The sequence below is a fragment of the Physella acuta genome, unplaced genomic scaffold (assembly GCF_028476545.2).
Source record: "Physella acuta isolate Inbredline_101_S28 unplaced genomic scaffold, ASM2847654v3 ptg000350l, whole genome shotgun sequence".
Taxonomy (NCBI): Eukaryota; Metazoa; Mollusca; class Gastropoda; family Physidae; genus Physella; species Physella acuta.
The window spans coordinates 16,254-38,906 of NW_026731869.1; the positions used below are offsets into that span (position 1 = coordinate 16,254).

The following is a 22,653-nucleotide window of genomic DNA, read 5'->3' on the forward strand; positions in this document are numbered from 1 at the left end:
GTACATTAACAGAAAAATACAATATTGTAAGTGCCCCTGACCACGAACGCTTCAGTTTACGAACGTTTCTGGCTACATAGTTTTCAAGTTACGAACGTCATATTGTTCAGAAGCAACGCCGCATCCTATGAACGCAGCTAAGTTCATATGGAGTTGTATGTGTATAGGTTTGTGTGCTCACTGTGTGTGGGTACGGGTGAGGGTGGTGATGGTGATGGGTGAGGATGGGGATGAGTGAGGGTGGGGATGGTTGAGGGTGGGGATGGTTGAGGGTGGGGATGGTTGAGGATGGACACCATCACACACACCCTCACACACACCCTCATAGACACCATCATAGACACCATCATACACACCATCATACACACCCTCATACACACCCTCACACACACCCTCATACACACCATCATACACACCATCATACACACCATCATACACACCATCATACACACCATCATACACACCATCATACACACCATCATACACACCCTCATACACACCATCATACACACCCTCATACACTACCTCATACACTACCTCATACACTACCTCATACACATCCTCATACATATCCTCATACACACCATCATACACACCCTCATACACACCCTCATACACACCCTCATACACACCCTCATACACATCCTCATACACACCTTTATACACACCCTCATACACACCCTCATACACACCATAATACACTACCTCATACACACCCTCATACACATCGTCATACACACCTTTATACACACCCTCATACACTACCTCATACACACCATCATACACACCATCATACACACCATCATACACACCATCATACACACCCTCATACACACCCTCATACACACCCTCATACACACCCTCATACACATCCTCATACACACCTTTATACACACCCTCATACACACCCTCATACACACCATAATACACTACCTCATACACACCCTCATACACATCGTCATACACACCTTTATACACACCCTCATACACTACCTCATACACACCCTCATACACATCCTCATACACACCTTTATACACACCCTCATACACACCATCATACACTACCTCATAGACACCCTCATACACACCATCATACACACCCCATACACACCCTCACACACACCCTCATACACACCCTCATAGAAACCATCATACACACCCTCATACACACCCTCATACACACCATAATACACTACCTCATACACACCCTCATACACATCGTCATACACACCTTTATACACACCCTCATACACTACCTCATACACACCCTCATACACATCCTCATACACACCTTTATACACACCCTCATACACACCATCATACACTACCTCATAGACACCCTCATACACACCATCATACACACCCCATACACACCCTCACACACACCCTCATACACACCCTCATAGAAACCATCATACACACCCTCATACACACCATCATACACACCATCATACACACCATCATACACACCATCAAACACACCCTCACACACACCCTCATACACACCCTCATAGACACCATCATACACACCATCATACACACCCTCATACACACCCTCTCACACACCCTCATACACACCTTTATACACACCCTCATACACTACCTCATACACACCCTCATACACACCCTCATACACACCATCATACACTACCTCATACACTACCTCATACACTACCTCATACACTACCTCATACACTACCTCATACACACCCTCATACACATCCTAATACACACCTTTATACACACCCTCATACACACCATCATACACACCATCATACACACCCTCATACACACCCTCATACACACCCTTATACACACCCTCATACACACCCTCATACACACCATCTTATACACCATCTTATACACCATCATCTTACACACCATCATCTTACACACCCTCATACACACCCTCATACACACCATCATACACTACCTCATACACTACCTCATACACTACCTCACACACACCTTTATACACACCATCATACACACCCTCACACACACCCTTATACACACCATCATACACACCCTCATACACACCATCTTACACACCATCATACACACCATCATACACACCCTCATACACACCCTCATACACACCCTCATACACACCCTCATACACAACCTCATACACACCCTCTTACACACCCTCATACACTACCTCATACACTACCTCATACACGCAATCATACACACCATCATACACACCCTCTTACACACCCTCATACACTACCTCATACACACATTCTCATACACGCAATCATACACACCATCATACACACCCTCATAGACACCCTCATAGACACCCTCATAGACACCCTCATACACACCCTCATGCACATCCTCATACACACAATCATACACACCCTCATAGACACCCTCATAGACACCATCATAGACACCATCATACGCACCCTCATAGAAAGCCTAAAACATGACAAAAAGTTTTACTTGTTGTCTCAGCTGTGAGGGATAGAGTGTTGCTGTAAATTATTATTCACAACTCTCTGATAGATGCGACCTTAACCTTGACCTGCGTTGGCCTCAGAAATCCGACACTACATTATTTTGTTTTTTTAAATTTCTCTTTCAGACCACCAAAAACCTATAATTTATTTGATTTCTTTTGTGGGGTAGTTAAAGCTAACTGTGGATGTTTTAATACATAATACAGTTTTTTTAGGAAATTAGGTTAATTATGGCTTTAGCCACAATGCAGTAGACACAAGTAGAACACAAGTAGACACAAGTAGAACACAAGGAAGCCTTGAAGGAAATAGGCGTGTGAAATAAGCCTTGAGTGAATCGACGCTCCTATTGTTATTCTTGGTTCGATCCGCCGAGGAGGGGTGACAGGTTGACAGCGTTACGTGATACCTTACCGGAACTAGTTTATGAATGGCGGGGGGTGTCAGGATTCGGTGTGAATAAAAGGTAAAGGAGAGGGTGGGTGGGGGTTGTGGGAATATGTGAACAAAGGGGAATGGGATAGGGAGATTAGGGGTGGGGGGTGATGTGCGCTGTGGGATTTTGGGAGGAGTACGTCAAGCTTAAGGATTATTTACAAGATACGTACATTAACAGAAAAATACAATATTGTAAGTGCCCCTGACCACGAACGCTTCAGTTTACGAACGTTTCTGGCTACATAGTTTTCAAGTTACGAACGTCATATTGTTCAGAAGCAACGCCGCATCCTATGAACGCAGCTAAGTTCATATGGAGTTGTATGTGTATAGGTTTGTGTGCTCACTGTGTGTGGGTACGGGTGAGGGTGGTGATGGTGATGGGTGAGGATGGGGATGAGTGAGGGTGGGGATGGTTGAGGGTGGGGATGGTTGAGGGTGGGGATGGTTGAGGGTGGGGATGGTTGAGGATGGACTGGGTGAGGATGGGGATGGTTGAGGGTGGGGATGGTTGAGGGTGGGGATGGTTGAGGATGGGGATTGTTAAGGGTGTGGATGGTTGAGGGTGGGGATGGTTGAATGTGGGGATGGTTGAGGGGGGATGGTTGAGGATGGGAATGGTTGAGGGTGGGGATGGACTGGGTGAGGATGGGGGATGGTTGAGGGTGGGGATGGTTGAGGGTGGGGATGGTTGAGGGTGGGGATGGTTGAGGGTGGGGATGGTTGAGGGTGGGGATGGTTGAGGGTGGGGATGGTTGAGGATGGGGATGGACTGGGTGAGGATGGGGGATGGTTGAGGACGGGGATGGTTGAGGGTGGGGATGGTTGAGGGTGGGGATGGTTGAGGACGGGGATGGTTGAGGACGGGGATGGTTGAGGGTGGGGATGGTTGAGGATGGGGATGGTTGAGGGTGGGGATGGTTGAGGGTGGGGATGGTTGAGGGCGGGGATGGTTGAGGGCGGGGATGGGTGGGTGAGGGTGAGGACGGGGATGGGTGAGGGTGAGGACGGGAATGGGTGAGGACGGGAATGGGTGAGGACGGGAATGGGTGAGGATGGGGATGGGTGAGGATGGGGATGGTTGAGGATGGGGATGGGTGAGAACGGGGATGGGTGAGGGTGGGTGAGGGTGATAACGGGGATTGGTGAGGGTGGGTGAGGGTGAGGACTGGGATGGTTGAGGAGGGGGATGGGTGAGGGTGGGTGAGGGTGAGGGTAAGAATGGGAATGGGGGGTTTCAATGTCTTAATTTTTTTTCAGACCTACACTCGTTCTAAATAACTATTCTTTATTGCGAAAATCACACACGAAACGATTTATTTTTACACTGATTAAACCATAAATTAACTCTCAGACTGTGGTTTCCGGATGTCGTACATTCCTCTCGGTGGTCGGTATCTATTTCTGCTTAAGTCCGGAAATAGAAAAATTCATCATCGTTTTGTGGGTTGGGGGGGGGGGGGGGGGCTTTAGCTGGCTAATCAAACTGTGTTGCAATTACTAAACAAACATTGTAAAAAAAAAAATCTTTAAATTTTAAAAGAGTAGAACTACTGGCCATTAAACATGTGTAATGCGTGCTGGTCTGTTTATATATAGTTTTTATCGAAACTAAATTTAGATCATATACCTGCGTCTAGCTTTTAAATTTAGACCTTTCCGTTTTTACTACAGTAATATACAGAATACAAAGACACTCCCTGGACATTTTACGTTTAAAAAACATCCCACATATTTATATCCTTTAAAGACATTTTAAAAATAATTTAACTTCTGTTTTATAATGTAATAAAATGTAGGCCTACTCCTCTCCCGTGTATATTGTCTAAATCTTTCTAAAACAATTTACTTATTAATTGGAAAAAGAAATTAAATGAAACTGCGAATGTAATGCAAGTACCGACAAACATATTTGGTTAGGATTAGTTAGAGCTTGTAGGCGGCCGTCAGCCCGTCCACACACAGGTACTAAACAAACGCTGACGTCATGTGAGATCCGGTCTCGTAATCTGTAGGTTAGTGGTCTATTTATAGTAGCTCACCGGAAATAGAGTAAATCTATTTTTAAAATCACAGTTCGTTTAGCAAAAGTATAACAATTAAACTATTGGGACAGTAGCTTTAACGAATGGCATACCATCTCTTTCACATGTATATAGGCCCTATTAATTAGTATGATATTAATGAATATATATATATATATATATATATATATATATATATATATGTATATATATATATATATATATGTATATATATATATATATATATGTATATATATATATATATATATGTACATATATATTCATATATATACATATATATATACATTATATATACATATATATATACATTATATATGCATATATATACATATATATTCATATATATATACATATATATTCATATATATACATATATATTCATATATAGGCCATACATATATATTCATATATATACATATATATACTTATATATTCATATATATATTCATATATATATTCATATATATTCATATATATACATACATATATATATATATATATATATATATATATATATATATATATATATATATATATATATATATATATATATATATATATATATGTATATATATATGTGTGTATTTTTCCGAGGGCTGCGATTGTTATTTTACTAAACATTCACTATATTCACAACAATGTTTTGTCATGCAAATTGTCCGTTCAATATTTTGACACTACCTTTTGCAATCAGACGTGTTTATGCTTTTTAAAATTCCATGCTAACATAGGTAGAACATTAAAAAAATGAAACGCATACAGATAAACACGTCAACATTTAGCCGTATGTGCTTGATCGCTTAGATCAGGGGTTCCCAACCCCGTGCCCGCGGGCGCCATGGCGCCCGCCGAACGATTAGTATGTGCCCGCCTCTCACTATTTGACAGAGACAGAATTTTTTTCATAAACATTATTGAAAGGTTGAAGGGGATGGAAAACTTAAGTTTGAGGGGGGGGGGAGGGTTCAAATCGAAAATTTGAGGGGGGGGGGTGCAAATCGAAAGTTCGAGAGGGGGGGGGGGTGCAAATCGAAAATTTGAGGGAGGGGGGGATGCAAATCGAAAGTTTTGTCCCGGGGTGACGGGAAGGGTCGCTACGCCTCTGGAAGGAGTTTGTCGATTTAAAATAGGTGGTGCCCGCCAACCTACCGATAATTTAGAATGTGCTCTAGAGTAAAAAAAGGTTGGGAACCCCTGGCTTAGATCTTTTCTCCCATTACCCCCTGCCCCCCCCTCCCCCACCCTCCCCACCCTGAACCGCTAAAAAAAAGCCTAATTTAACTAGGACGCATTTAATTTTACTGTCTTTTCTTCTCGCAGCTTTTGTTATGATCTAGAGCCCCAATAGGTCATAGATACAAGTTTGTGTGTGTGTGTGTGTGTCTAGTGTCAACCAACACGCTGTTTGTTTGTTGTTGGGTGTCTACAACAAGACGTGTCAAAACTATTGTGCTCAGCTTATGGTATTTATGTATCGAGAGTTCTAGATCTAGCTCTGTTGTCTCCCTTTTTGGGGGGGGGGGGGGACAAAAACGATAGAATGATCCCAATGAACCGCTTACTCGTATATATATATATATATATATATATTATATATATATATATATATATATATATATATATATATATATATATATATATATATATATATATATATATATGTATATATATATATATATATATATATGTATATATATATATATATATATATATATATATATATATATATATATATATATATATATATATATATATATATATATATATATATATATGAACATGAACATGTACACACACTTATTTGCATAAAAACCTATATTTTGAAGTAGTCTAAGAGTAGAGCGAGATATTTTGATCACGCATGTAAGTCAGCATTAAATCTTGATAGCAGAGTCGGATCCAGTGGAGTGCTTAACGTGGCTGGTTTATAATATGGTAGACTTCCTTATACAGTACACAGACCGATGTATAAACAGACTGGTATATAAGCAGACGGGTATATAGGCAGACGTGTATAACAGACGGTTATATAAACAGAAGTTATATAAGCAGACGGTACATAATCAGACGGTACATAATCAGACGGTATATAAGAAGACGGTATATAAGCAGACAGGTATATAAACAGACCGGTTATGTGGCTAATTATTTCAAACAACAGACTGGCTTTTTTAATGGACCTAGGCTTCTAAAATGCCATGCATAAAATATCTGCTTTATATCAAGGTATTACGTTTTACCTTTCCATCTCACTCATTTCAAACTTTTCAAAAGTGTAGCAGTTAATAAATGACAAGTGGTGAGATAACTGGATTAGCCCGGCTGTTTTCTCAAACACAAACATATATATATATATATATATATATATATATATATATATATATATATATATATATATATATATATATATATATATATATATATATATATATATATAATTTATGTCGCTACGGCTTTGTCAGTTAATGACGGATATATATATATATATATATATATATATATATATATATATATATATATATATATATATATATATATGTATATAAACATGACACCAGTTTTTCGTATTCAAAACACTAAGACATTGATACATTGATCTACTGAATCTAAGTCAGGTACCCACGACACCTACTACCTTAACCAACCTCATGTAAGACAGGGACCCAATCGACTAAGACAGGGACACCCACAGACTTAAGACAGGAACTCACTACATCTTAAAAATGAATACACAGCTTAAGACAAGGCGCTATACAATTAAGACAGGCACCCACTCACACAAGACAGGGACCCACCATATCTTAAAAATGGACCCAACTCTTAAGACAAAGACCTACTACTTAAGAGTGGGACCCCCCACTTAAGATTAGGGCCCGCCACTTAAGACCAAGACCCCCACTTAAAACAGAAACCCCACACTTAAGACTTGAACCCCACACTTAAGACTGGGACCCACCACTTAAAACAAGGACCCACCACTTAAGACAGGCACCCCCCACGTACTACAGGGACCCCACACTTAAAACAGTGACCCACCACTTAAGACAGGGACCCACCACTTAAGACAGGGACCCACCACTTAAGACAGGGACCCACAACACTTAAAACAAGGACCCACCACTTAAGACAGGGACCCACCACTTAAGGCAGAAACCCACCAGCCACAACAAAGACAGGGACCCCCCACTTAAGACAGGGACCCATCACAGCCAGAGACGCGCCTCCTATTTTTATTTCCTCACCCACAAATCACAGCCTTTGGACCGGAAGTAGAAACACTTAAACCAGGTCTCCCATGTCTCTTCCCATCCGCCCCCACATAACTAGCTTAGCTTGTCGTGTCATTCAGGGATTTTAACGTTCAAACAGTCATTCCTTTTTTTTTCCACGGATATATTTTTTTCGTTTCCTAGTTTCGTTATTACAACATTCTGTGCTTATGTGTTTGATTTATTTAAGATTAAGTAAAATCAATGTGTTCGATTTCTTGTGATAGTCAAAATATAAACATGTTTTAATGTTCAACGTAGACTAACCTTAATCTACATATGAAGCATAATTCCGTGTGTTGTTTTTTTTTCGGTGACAATGATAAGGAATACGAAAACATGTTGGTGTAGATTTCATATCTATAGTACTGAATGTTAAACAACACGAAATAAAGAGAAGAAAAAAACAGCTGAGAAGTGGAGATCGAATTGGATCGATCAACTCTAGACTTTAGGAGTTGTAGATCCACATAGAGCTTTCCAAATATGATTCATGGTTTGTTTACTATAGTGTTCTATAATTACAGTCCTGTTGAAATCTGTTGCTTGAATTCGGTTCTATTTCTGGCCCAATACAGCATATAAAAAGTTCAATAACAAACTAAGAAAACACATTTTTTTTCCTCGTTATGGATACACCGAATGCATTTCTAGATCAATATTGTATATAGGTAGTTAAATTAAAAAAAAAAAAAAAAAAAAAAACAAGAAAAAAAAAACGAAAAAAAAAAAACGAAGAACAAAAATCATACCGAATTTTACATAATATTTGTGTTGTATTAAAGTCTAAATATACTTAATTTTGACAATTAATTAGTGAGGACAAAATGCTCTAGCAACGTTTTCTGAAGTTTTAACTAGTTTTTATAAATAATTTGCTTGAATTATGACACTAAAATAAAATTTAAAACATTAACATTTAGCAGATAGCAATAACATTCTAAAATCGATAATCAGTTCAAAGTAAAATACATAAGTTACGTAAATCCAGACTGGGGGGATCATTCGGGGTTGGGTCTGCTGTGTGGGTGACCCGTGTGACCCGTGTCACGTTGGAGTCACGTTCGAGTCACGTTTAGACGTGGAAGGTAAATGTAGACAGCACTAGCGTGTATTGAGGCGAGTGTGATATGTTTTGGCATTTAGCCTGCCCAGATTGCATGGGACAAGTATTGTTTACCTCTGTGGTGCACTGAGCGAGGATATAAGGCGAGGGCTAGTTTTGTATTGTGTCGATCTAACTCAGCGAGGATATAAGGCGAAGGGCTAGTGTTTTGTATTGTGTCGATCTATCTCGGTAATGCGGAGTGACGGAAAGGAATTTGGATCTACTTGATAGTGTTCTTTGAGAGGTAAAGTGCGAACTTCGGGATTAAGTTTGATTTTTCAGCAAGCTCGCACAATATGCTAGTTGGGATCGAAGCTATAACGTACAGACTTTGCAGTTAAGGTTGATTCTACATTACACTGAAAAGATGTGATATTTGGATCCATTCTGTAAAGTAAAACTTTGGAAATTGGTTTGACTCTACAGTCAAGTTCATAAAATGTGATATTTGGATGTATACTGTAATGTATCTCTTTGAAAATTGGTTTGATTCAACACCAAGTTCATAAAATGTGATATTTGGATGTATACTGTATTTTCAAACTCAGGAAATAAAATTTTATTCCATATCACACTCACAACATGTGATATTTGGATCTATCTTGCTAACTCAAAACTTACTGAATTACGTTTTTTTATATCACACTCGTAAAATGTGACATTTGGATCTTTGCTGTAACTCAATACTTTGAATTGAAGTTTGATTATAAATCACACTCATAGTGTGTGATATTAGGATTTATGCTGTGGATTAAAATCTCATATATATTTCACACGCTAAAACATGTGATATTCGGATCTATATTTCACACGCCAAAACATGTGATGTTCGTATCTATACTGTTACTTAAGGACATGAATGTAGCATTTGAGGATCATGGCGGATAATTATGGTTTTTCTGCCGACGGTGAAAGTGGGAGTATCGATGGTTTCCATGGCACACGCCAACCTTCCCATAATTCTTTGAGCGTGAAGGACGATGTTCAAAATAATAATTCTCATGTTGCTGGTTCGTCGTTTTTAAATCTTCCTAATCATTCAGCCACCCCTGCGCATTATCTGAGTGTGGATTATCTGCCTAAAGATGGCCAGGCGAAAGATGTGTGTGTGGATATCTCTGACTTTTACTGCGGGAAACTATCTGAAAGATACCATGAAGGTACAGATAACAACACCGAAATATCTGCTGCAGTTGCTTTCTTCCAGGAGGATTCAGAAAGTGACAGTTCCAGCGGAAGTGCCACCAACGGCACCGATCTGAATGAAGCCGAAACGGACGACGCGCAGACGACAGAGGGCATCCTGACGCCGGAACATGAACTGCAGCTGTTGACGGTGCCCGGCCGTGTCCCGCTGCCGGTGAAGCCGGAACTTGCCAAGGTCGAGGACGGTGCCATTGCCGTGTCCATCCCCGTCCCTGTCCTGCCGCGGAGGTTCAGCGAGCCCACGCTGACGTCAACGACGTTTGGGAAGAAGCCAGAGCCGACGGCAGACGTCACAGACGGCGCCGCTGCGCAGAAGGATGCAGAAAGCGGGATCCCCAAAAAGAAAACTCTGGTATAGCGACTATACTTTCATGCTTTTATACACCTTTGATACCAATGCTAACACCAAATATAACATTCCATCGCTATTTATCTGGTAGTATTTATAAGTACGTTCCACTTTTAAAACTAACGCTTTATAGTGTTGTTGTAGTAGAGTTTATGTTTGTTGAAGAGATGGTGTGGTCAGCACCTTTCCCTGCCGGCTTTATTTTCCCTATCGTGAGTCAGGTACCTATTAGAGCTGGGTGGCCTCAGGGACGCCCTACAGACTCGAATTCGAGATCCGAACCCGTAACTTTCGGGTTAGCAGTAAAGCGCTCGTCACTCGACCACATCGTTGCAATAGGTAGTATTTAGTAATAAAAAAAACTATATCCGGCTAATACCCCTCATTGAGGGCTTTGGTCGGCTTGACCACACCCTCTCATTGTGATTGGTCTGTTGTCTTCTTCTTCCATGCTAGGACTTCATGATGTCTCAGGTCTGTCTCCACATCATCCTGACCCTAAACCTAGACATGTCTCTAATGCTATCACTTAACCATTCTAAACCTAGACATGTCTCTAATGCTATCACTTAACCATTATAAACCTAGACATGTCTCTAATGCCATAGCTATCACTTGACCATTCTAATCCTAGACATGTCTCTAGTGCTGAGAGCTATCACTTGACCATTCTCTATCCATTTCTACCCCTCACTTAATGAAATCATATCACCCCGTTTATTATTCCACCAGTGTGTTTAGCCCGAAAATACCAGTACCACAACAAAAAGATACAGCCAGTTACAACAAGAAACGTGTTGGCTTAATAAGAAAAGTTGAATGGTTTATTTTGTAGTGCGAACAATAGGAACACTCATGTAATAGAAGATGATTTTGGCTGTAATTTACTCTGTCTTTGCTAGGACTTTATTAAGTACCTATGTCTACCTTTGTTATTACATGTAACAGTTTATCGCAGCGTTACAAAAATGTGATAGTTTTGTGTGTACATATTTACCGTTTAACAATACTTTAGGCAAGATACCTATATCTGAAAGGAAATCTCATTTTTATTCCAACTACATGACCCCATTTCAAGTTCATTTTTTTTAAAGAGCAAAGTGTACACCGAATATACATATATAAAGTATACATACAAATATAATTGGATACAATTTTAAACCTGGCTGTTCATCGTTGTAGGCGAAGTAGGTTTTACGGATGATTATAATATATTTGTGTGTGGGTGAAAAAGACCAGCTTGTCTTACTTTCTGGCATCGAACTAGACGACCTCCAACAACACGTGACAGAACTGGTGACTTGAACTCAACTTCGCCCTACCCTAACCTGGTCTAGACTACCATTAGCTTCGATATTAATCTCTAGACCCTAGAGATTAATATCGAAGTCTAGACCCTAGATTAATATCGAAGTCTAGACTCTAGAGATTAATATCGAAGTCTAGACTCTAGAGATTAATATCGAAGTCTAGACTCTAGAGATTAATATCGAAGTCTAGACGGTAGAGATTAATATCGAAGTCTAGACGCCAGAGATTAATATCGAAGTCTAGACGCTAGAGATTTATATCGAAGTCTAGACGCTAGAGATTAATATCGAAATCTAGACTCTAGAGATTTATATCGAAGTCTAGACGCTAGAGATTAATATCGAAGTCTAGACCCTAGAGATTAATATCGAAGTCTAGACGCTAGAGATTAATATCGAAGTCTAGACGGTAGAGATTAATATCGAAGACTAAACCCTAGAGATTAATATCGAAGCCGCTGACACGACGTTGAATACGACAGTCCCTTGACATTTGATTAAGGTATAACTAAAACAGGCTTAGTTAAAAAAAATATACAAAGAAGGAAAAAAAATAGTAAAAAGGGTCTAGCCTAATTGGCGAAGAGAACAAAAAGGGTTGTGGTAAAGGGGGCAGTGGAAAAGGGGGCAGTGGTTGGGGTAACCCCCCCCTCCTCTCAGTTACCGCACCGGATGACATCCCACCAAATGACGCCCCTGCGTGGAATACATATCACATTACTGCTATTATATTGCATTGGAATATCTTTTCAAACTATATCTCCCATTTCAATTTTTTTATTCATTGAAAGTTCAAAGAAATTTCGAAAAACAATTTTTTTTTTCAAACGTACATGAAAGACATAATTTTTTTTCATAATGTGTTAGATGGTACATTTCATTGTCTCCCTTGAATGACATAACGTTTTGAATGCCGTTTCTCTGAAGGAGTTATATCCCCTTTAACAATGCGAATACTCCTTGATGTGTGGTTCTCAACATAGATGTTACATTTGGGTTTTGTTTGTTTTTATCACACCTTAAGTCCCCTCCTCTGATGGAATGGGTTTTGTGTGTTTACAGTAATAGAAAAAAAATGAGTTCAGTCAAAATCTGGTCATGCGTTTGTTTAGCTACTTTTTGTATTTGATTTGGTTTTATAATCTTTGATTGTTATTTTTTAAAATATATTTAAAATTTCTTCTTCTGTAAAACATTTTAAACCTTTATCTTTCCATTTTACAGTAGTAGTGTACGAGTAGAGTAACTGTAAATATAAAACAGCTTTTGCATTGCAAGGGACGTTGTCAATCGTCTTTGTTTACAAAGTAGTTTTAGGGATGGTATGGTCAGTCGGCAGAGCGTTTGAATGCTAACCACAAAGTCTCGAGCTCAAATCGTGCTCGAGTCTGTGGAACGCCCCTGAATTCACTCAGCAATAATGGGTACCTGACCCAAATTAACGAAAGTAAAAAACGGCTGATCATAGAAATCATCACGTTATCGTTTTATAAACCGAGGTCAAAGAAACTGATGAACTCTACTTCCTTTGCTCTATTGACTGCCAGATCCGATATCAAACTTTGTAACATGTTTTAGCCTTTAAATCTGGGTTAATGTCACGATTGTAATCAACGAACGCCAGGTGCTAATGTTTCAAGACGCCACACCTGTCACCCATTAACACCCCAGTGTTAAAAGCTACGATCACACTTTTGTTAACTTTACCACCTCCTACGTTAAAAAAAAAACACCGATGACACCACTTTAAACAGCACGGGAAAAACACTTAAGACACCACATACCAACAATACAACAATCCAGAACTTTCTAATGATACCACAATAACTGTAGTTTTACATCTCCAAGTGTCAGTGAAAGCTAGACTCAAAGTTTTTAATGATTTTTTTTCTATTATCAACTATAATTACAACTATTTGTTAAGGTAGCTTTAGTATACCTATTTAGACTATAATTAGGCATTCATACTAAGTTTCTTTACTACTGGAATCTTCGAAGTTCCATGTTTACATTATCAGACGTACAATACATTTTAGACTGCTTACGTTTCATGCTTTATGTACATTTTAGACTGCTTACGTTTCATGCTGTATGTACATTTTAGACTGCTTACGTTTCATGCTGTATGTACATTTTAGACTGCTTACGTTTCATGCTTTATGTACATTTTAAACTGCTTACGTTTCATGCTTTATGTACATTTTACACTGCTTACGTTTCATGCTTTATGACTTGACCCTGTTGTTTGACCTGCCTAATTTACCTGGACAGAACCCATGTCAAGTCTGGATCGATTTATTGGTGCCTGTGCTGATCGATTTATTGGAGACGCTCCCGATCGAGGTGTCGTGTAGAGGAATCATTTTATTACAAGATAATGGCACATTGTCTGTAGGCCTGTCATAACGGGTAGTCCCGTTAATCAGTTGTGACCTTAATGTAGCCTCAAGAATCAGGTGTATGATGTTACAGTTATAAAGTATTAGACAGTGGCGTAGCGAGGTCGGGTGTTACCCGGTGCGGCACTTAATGGTGTCACCCCCCCCCCCCCCCCCCCAGAGTCGTAGCGACCCTTCCCGGGGACAAACTTTCAATTTTCAATTTGCACCCTCCTCACACTTTCGAATTAAATCTCCCCCCCCCCCCCCCTCTCAAACTTTCGATTTGCACCTCTTAAAACACTATATAACACTCGAATTAATCACTTAATTAAGTGGAATTATCATTTTTCTCTATATATTTTACTATTTTTTGCCTTGGTGTCACCCCCTAAATGGTGTCACCCAGTGCGATCCGCACCCCCTTCCCCCCCCCCCCCCCTTTCGCTACGCCTCTGGTTTAAGATCCAAAAATAACCCATAGCCTTGTGAGATGAATCAGTAATAAGGTGAATGTATCCACAAGTAAAATTCACGTGTGGTTAACTATTTAGAAACTAAATCATTCATGTAATTAAAAAAAACCAGACGTTGCATGTGTTTATTCTGTAATTAGCTGGATCTTTCCACTACCACAATCCACACACGGTTAATTATTTATAAATTTAATGTATCAAAAAAAACATGTGATTAATCAACTTACTGGATATAGAACAAATTTGAAATTCATGTGGGAGAGTTGAGGGGGGGGGGGGGGCAGGACTTAAACATATGCGCTTGACCAGCGAGGTTGCAATTAACACATGCAAGTGCTAATTACACAATTACTGTCAGTGATGTATGTAGAAATCTCCAGCTCACAACAGTGACACGCCCACTGGCTGTTGTATTGTTGAACCTGCAGCATAAAGTCGATTCGTGGGATGCTTGTGATATATATAAGGGTTAAAGTATGTATACATGTATATATATATATATATATATATATATATATATATATATATATATTTATATATATATATATGATACCTAATTTTCCTGCCTTTCAAAATTTTTCATTCCGCCATATTTCTTTTGCTGTATACTGACAAAAACCAACACGTTATAATTAGATTGTTTTAGATTGTTCTCAACATCCAAAGGATCCTTTCTTCACAAGTATGCTCTACAAATTCACATTCCAATTTTGTACAATACTTTTTTCATTTATCTATCGTAACGCCACTTGTGAAACTGTCTACACATTCTTTTTTCTAAAACATTTTTTTTTCTTCTTAAAATGAAAAACCCACTGTCTCCGTGGACAACAAAACAATCCTTAAGTCGATGACCTTGACCTCTCACTCCACAGATGGAGATGACCCGAGAAGAGATGATCAAGAAGTACCGCATCCATTTCTTCGTCCTGTTCTTCTTCCTGCTAACCGTGATACTGGTCAGCCTGGCCTGGTACTACAAGAACATGGCAGTCGACCTGCTCTACGCCAGCCAGGCCATCTTCTTCAACCCACGCACCAGGAAGCTCTCACTTACAGGTGAGAACATACAGCTTTTACAGGTAACTACATGCAACTTTTACAGGTAAGTACATACAACTTTTACAGGTAAGTACATACAACTTTTACAGGTAAGTACATACAACTTTTACAGGTAAGTACATACAACTTTTACAGGTAAGTACATACAACTTTTACAGGTAAGTACATACAACTTTTATAGGTAACTACATACAACTTTTACAGGTAAGTACATACAACTTTTACAGGTAAGTACATACAACTTTTACAGGTAAGTACATACAACTTTTACAGGTAAGTACATGCAACTTTTACAGGTAAGTACATGCAACTTTTATAGGTAACTACATACAACTTTTACAGGTAAGTACATACAACTTTTACAGGTAAGTACATACAACTTTTACAGGTAAGTACATACAACTTTTACAGGTAAGTACATACAACTTTTACAGGTAAGTACATACAACTTTTACAGGTAAGTACATGCAACTTTTACAGGTAAGTACATGCAACTTTTACAGGTAAGTACATGCAACTTTTACAGGTAAGTACATGCAACTTTTACAGGTAAGTACATGCAACTTTTACAGGTAAGTACATGCAACTTTTACAGGTAAGTACATGCAACTTTTACAGGTAAGTACATGCAACTTTTACACGTAAGTACATGCAACTTTTACACGTAAGTACATACAGGTAAACTCATGAAACTCTAGCAGGTAAGATGATAAATCATTAGCAGAAAAGAACACATTTAGCATATAACTCCAAAGAGGAAAGAACCTAAAACTTAGCATTTAAGCTGATAGGTAGCACATAAAACTTAGGATATAAAGCTAACAGCACATAAAACTTAGGATATAAAGCTAACAGCACATAAAACTTAGGATATAAAGCTAACAGCACATAAAACTTAGGATATAAAGCTAACAGCACATAAAACTTAGGATATAAAGCTAACAGCACATAAAACTTAGGATATATAGCTAACAGCACATAAAACTTAGGGTATAAAGCTAACATCACATAAAACTTAGGATATAAAGCTAACAGCACATAAAACTTAGGATATAAAGCTAACAGCACATAAAACTCGAACAGGTAAGCTTATAAGACTTATGAGACTTGAACAGGAAAAAACATAAAACTTAGGATAAAAGATCACAGGTAAGATCATGGAATTTACACATAACTAACAGGTAAGAACAGGTAAGCAAATGAAATGAGTCACTTCGTACAATCGTTGAAGCTTTGTATTAAATTTAGTTGGAACTACTGACACGTTAATTTACTATTAAACAAAAGTTCTATGTATATAAATCTGTAGTAAAAAGATCCTTTGACAAAATTTCACATGACAAATCATCACGACAGATTATCTTATTCACCGTTCAGAGTTCGTATACATTTTAATTTATTGGAATTTGAAACAGCCATCAAATATATAAAGCCTAAGATTACAAATTATGACTAGTTCATGTCGTTTTGCAGACTATAATTCAATCGTGTTGATCATTTTAAAACCTTCATCAACCCTTACTTACAAAAAACTGCATTTCATTTTGCACGCAAGTAACTTGTAATGATTCATGTAACCTTTCTATCTGTATTAAGGGGGAAGGCTCCGGTAAAAAAAAACTTTTTTAATACTCGTTAGAAAACAGTTATTTCTATACAGCTTTATTAAGATACATCCGCATATGCATTTCCATTTAGACTTAACTTTGGGGAATTTTGGGGCATTAAAACTAGTGTTTTGAACGGACACAAATTTTGAAAATTCATAAAAAATTAGTTTAAAGATATGCACTTAAAATTTTTAGCTGATTACCCCAAAATATGGAAGAAGATTATGAATTGATTGTTTATTGGGCTTAAAATGTAATATTTTATGAATGGTGGAAAACCTACGAAGGGGTTAATTTTTCAAGATGGCCGCCGTTGTCATAGTTACCAAGATTTTTTCACCAATTTTTTTTAGTGGAAATGCATTTGCGGATGTATCTTAATAAAGCTGTATAGAAATAACTGTTTTCTAACGAGTATTAAAAAAGTTTTTTTTACCGGAGCCTTCCCCCTTAAGTCCTAAAGTACCATCAGCAATATGATAGTGAACATATGCCACAACCAGTTCTTCGTGTGTCATGTTTTATGTATGTGACGTGTTGTTAGTTCCCATGTCAACTGACGTATGCACTCCACAGATCCGCTGAGCACTAGCAAGATTCAGGGCAAGTTGGGTCAGGACATACCTCAATGGCAGCTGCCCCTCCACTGCCCCATGGTCATGAAGAACCCACACAACAAGGAGTGTATATGGAAGGAGCACGCGATCCTAAGGATAGACCACACACGGGCCACAGGCATTCAGTGTTATACTGTCTCGTGGGAGAGCTTGACGCCGCTGGTAGGTTACAGCAGGGTTGGTGGAGGGTTGTGGAGGGTGGGTAGTTGACACTGTAGGTAGGGTTGGTAGAGGGTTGACACGGCTGGTAGGGTTGGTAGAGGGTTGATACGGCTGGTAGGGTTGGTAGAGGGTTGATACGGCAGGTAAGGTTGGTAGAGGGTTGACACTGCTGGTAGGGTTGGTAGAGGGTTGACACTGCTGGTAGGGTTGGTAGAGGGTTGATACGGCTGGTAGGGTTGGTAGAGGGTTGATACGGCAGGTAAGGTTGGTAGAGGGTTGACACTGCTGGTAGGGTTGGTAGAGGGTTGATACGGATGGTAGGGTTGATAGAGGGTTGATACGGCAGGTAAGGTTGGTAGAGGGTTGACACTGCTGGTAGGGTTGGTAGAGGGTTGACACGGCAGTTAGGGTTGGTAGAGGGTTGACACGATAGGTAGGGTTGGTAGAGGGTTGAAACGGCAGGTAAGGTTGGTAGAAGGTTGACACTGCTGGTAGGGTTGGTAGAGGGTTGACACGGCAGTTAGGGTTGGTAGAGGGTTGACACGATAGGTAAGGTTGGTAGAGGGTTGACACTGCTGGTAGGGTTGGTAGAGGGTTGACACGGCAGTTAGGGTTGGTAGAGGGTTGACACGATAGGTAGGGTTGGTAGAGGGTTGATACGATAGGTAGGGTTGGTAGAGGGTGGACGGGTTGGTAGAGGGTTGGCGCCATAGGTAGGGTTGGTAGAGGGTTGATACGATAGGTAGGGTTGGTAGAGGGTGGACACGGCTGTTAGGGTTGGTAGAGGGTTGGCGCCATAGGTAGGGTTGGTAGAGGGTTGATACGATAGGTAGGGTTGGTAGAGGGTTGACACCGCAGGTAGGGTTGGTAGAGGGTTGACACGATAGGTATTGTTGGTAGAGTGTTGGCGCCATAGGTAGAGTAGTGTGGGTTGGTAGAGGGTTGGCGCCATAGGTAGAGTAGTGTAGGGTTGGTAGAGGTAGGGTAGTGCAGGGTGGTTAGAGGGTTGACAATGCAGGTAGGGAGGGTAGATGGTTAACACAGAGGTAAGTTTGGTAGAGGGATGACTCCATAAGTACGGTAGTGCGGGTTGGTAGAGGGTTGAATCCGCATTTTGAGTAGTGTAGGGTGTGTTGAGGGTTGACATCAAGGTAGGGTTGGTAGAGGGTTGACTCCAAAAGTAGGATAGTACATGTGGGTAGGGGGGTCGACACCGCATGTAGGGTTGTTAGAGGGTTGACAAGGCACAGGTAAGTGCTTGTAGAACGGGGACACACTACCAATACATGCACTTGTCATTGCTAGGCAGGTAGTGTATATATCTGGTGTCTTGAATTTAGACTAGCGAATAGTGCATATATTCAGTGCCTAGAATTTAGTCTAGCGAATAGTGCATATATTCAGTGCCTAGAATTTAGTCTAGCGAATAGTGCATATATTCAGTGCCTAGAATTTAGTCTAGCGAATAGTGCATATATCCAGTGCCTGGAATTTGACATGCAGGTAGGCATGTCTGCATGTTCCCCCGTGACAAAAGGCGCCAATCTACCACTGTGTGTGTGTTACCTTGTCAGCAGCCACCCGTAACGATCTATATTTTGTGGTGACGGTTAACATTAGAGGTCAGTGTTGAAATCAAAGGTAACAGCTACGGTACTGTAATGTCCTGCCCACTCTAGTGTGGACCTAGACGGCCTTAACTTAAGTAAACGAATTTATATTTAAGTATGTAGTATGTGTTAAGGAAAACAATTTTGTATTCAATCTGAGGTTTTTCAATCGCCGTTAAGGACTGAAGTGAAAATAAATAATTTGAGGTTAGGGTAGAAGAAAAATGACCAAGAAAATTAAATTGATTTATTCATATCAAATTTTTTTGATGAGCACAAGACATCCAAATCTTTAATAAAATCGTGTTTTTCTTTGTTTTGTTTCTACACTAAGCTAACGCTAATTCCGAGTATGACCCTAAACCTGACATATACACAAACGTTCCCTTTTACCCTTGTAGCGTAGAGGGCTGATAAGAAAATCGATAGTCTGTAGTTAACTCAGAACAATTTCTGTACGCTTAAATGCTTCAATTGGTTATCAGCCCATTGAAGATTAACATGCGATCGTTTTATATAGAGAAACGTGCACATTTTGCAGATTGTCTTAATTAATTAATTCCAATATTTTACACGCAATATTGTATGAACAGCATACACCTGCATACATATAACATCTAACATATAGCTGCAACAACAGGCAGCAACAAACATCTGCTTACATAAACTTGCTTACATACACATGCTTACATACGCCACCGGGTTACACACACCTTCTTACATACACCTGCTTACATACACCAGCTTACATACACCACCTGCTTACATACTCCTACTTACATACAACTACTTACATACACCTTCTTAGATACACACGCGTACATACACCTACTTAAATAACCTGCTTACATACAGCATCAACATTCACCTGTTTACATAACCTGTTTACATAACCTGCTTACATAACCTGCTTCTATCCAGCTGGTTTCATACACTTGCATTATACACATACTACTACATTGACGTAAAAAAAAACCCCAGATTATGATATTCTGTAAACTGTTCAAAGCAAAACCTTAATTCCATTGTCATTTCCCAGCATTCCCCGTACGACTGTTTCGAGGTAGCAGACGGCGAGTGGTACGGACCGTCCAACAACTCGGACAGCGTCTACCCCATCCGCGGGGAGTTCGTCTACCAACCCACCCACTCCTCCTCCAGACGAGACGGCGTCTTCGGCGCGGCCGTCAACTTCTACTGGCTCTCCTCCACCGGCACCGGCCTCTACGTCATCTCCGACAATCCGGTCCAGGTGTCTTGGAACCGGACCGGAGACAACATGCTCTGCATCCGGGCCAACTACAGCGGGTCGTTGTACCACCAGGATAGCACCACGGAGTTAGCCTGGCTCAACTACACGCTGTGTAAAGGGGTGGATGCCGTTGTGACTCATACTCACATGCAGAACATGTCCTTGCAAGGCGCGTTGAAGTTCCCGCCCGACGTGGCGTTCAGTGGGGCGTGGTGGTCGGTGCCGGACATTGTCCAGTCTGGCACCGTCAATCAGAGTCACGTGGAGGCGCTGATGAAAAGTTTGGCCGAGAACGGGTTCGTCAATAACAAGTTGACCCTGGACGTGGACTGGGAGGGGACGACGGGGGATTTGACCTTTGACCCGCAGAGGTTCCCGAATATTTCAGAGCTCATGGACTCGGCTAAAAATAGAAGCAACGAGATTGTATTGAGTGTGAGCCCTTACTTCAAGTACACGACTCAAAATTTTAACGAGGTAAATATTTGTGTATCACATCTCATTGCTAAATCAATTTATTTTCATAATATTTATATATTTATATATTTATTTTCATAATACCAACCCGTTTCCAATATTCCACAATAAAAAAAGAGTACAGAATCTTTTTCATACCTAGCGATCGATTGAGCAGATGAATTTGAGATCATATGTTTATTGGCCTCGATCTATGAAAGGAAAGAGTGCTCAGCACTTTTCCAAGCCGCCTTTACGTTCCCTAACGTGAGTTAGGTACCCATCAGAGTTGGGTGGACTCATAAGACGTTGAACCCGGATTTGAACTCGAGACTTTCGGCTCTATAGCTTCGGCTACGCCGTCTTTTTCAATAGCTTCAGTGTATTTTTTAACCAGCGTTCTGTCCCATTCTTAGCTTCCATTTTTCATTCTACAGCTTCCGGTTTTATGAAAGTTATCCTATCTTAATACCATACATCACGTCTTGATTTTTAGAAACAAAACCATCACGTGTTACTTAATTACTTAATTACTTGCTGTTTAATTAAACAACACAATATTCTAAAACACAGCGTACTTACTCAATTTCATGCAACTTGTCTTATAAAAATCACCAACTGATTTAATCAAGAACATTAACATCAGACTATGAAAGTGTAATCTCAAACCTCACCTGATAAAAAGAACATCTCCAATTCTGATCTGAAGTTTAAACCACTGGACTGCAGCTATTGAAGATCCTTTGTTTTTTTTTTTTGTTAACGAATGTTCGGATATTAATGCTAATTAAATGGATTCTAAAAGTACGTTTTTTTTTTGTTTCAAATGTAAATCAA

The 22,653-nt window shown here is 39.8% G+C and overlaps 1 protein-coding gene across 1 annotated transcript in view; it reads left to right on the forward strand.

The window, feature by feature from the left end:
- The window catches only part of LOC131941165 (myogenesis-regulating glycosidase-like), a 43,158-nt gene that overhangs the window by 12,019 nt on the left and 8,486 nt on the right, over positions 1-22,653 (forward strand). Inside the window, exons 2-4 of the mRNA XM_059300174.1 lie at positions 15,923-16,106; positions 18,296-18,498; positions 21,148-21,837. Coding sequence (XP_059156157.1) covers positions 15,923-16,106; positions 18,296-18,498; positions 21,148-21,837 — 1,077 coding nt within the window. The remainder of the gene's footprint in view (positions 1-15,922; positions 16,107-18,295; positions 18,499-21,147; positions 21,838-22,653) is intronic.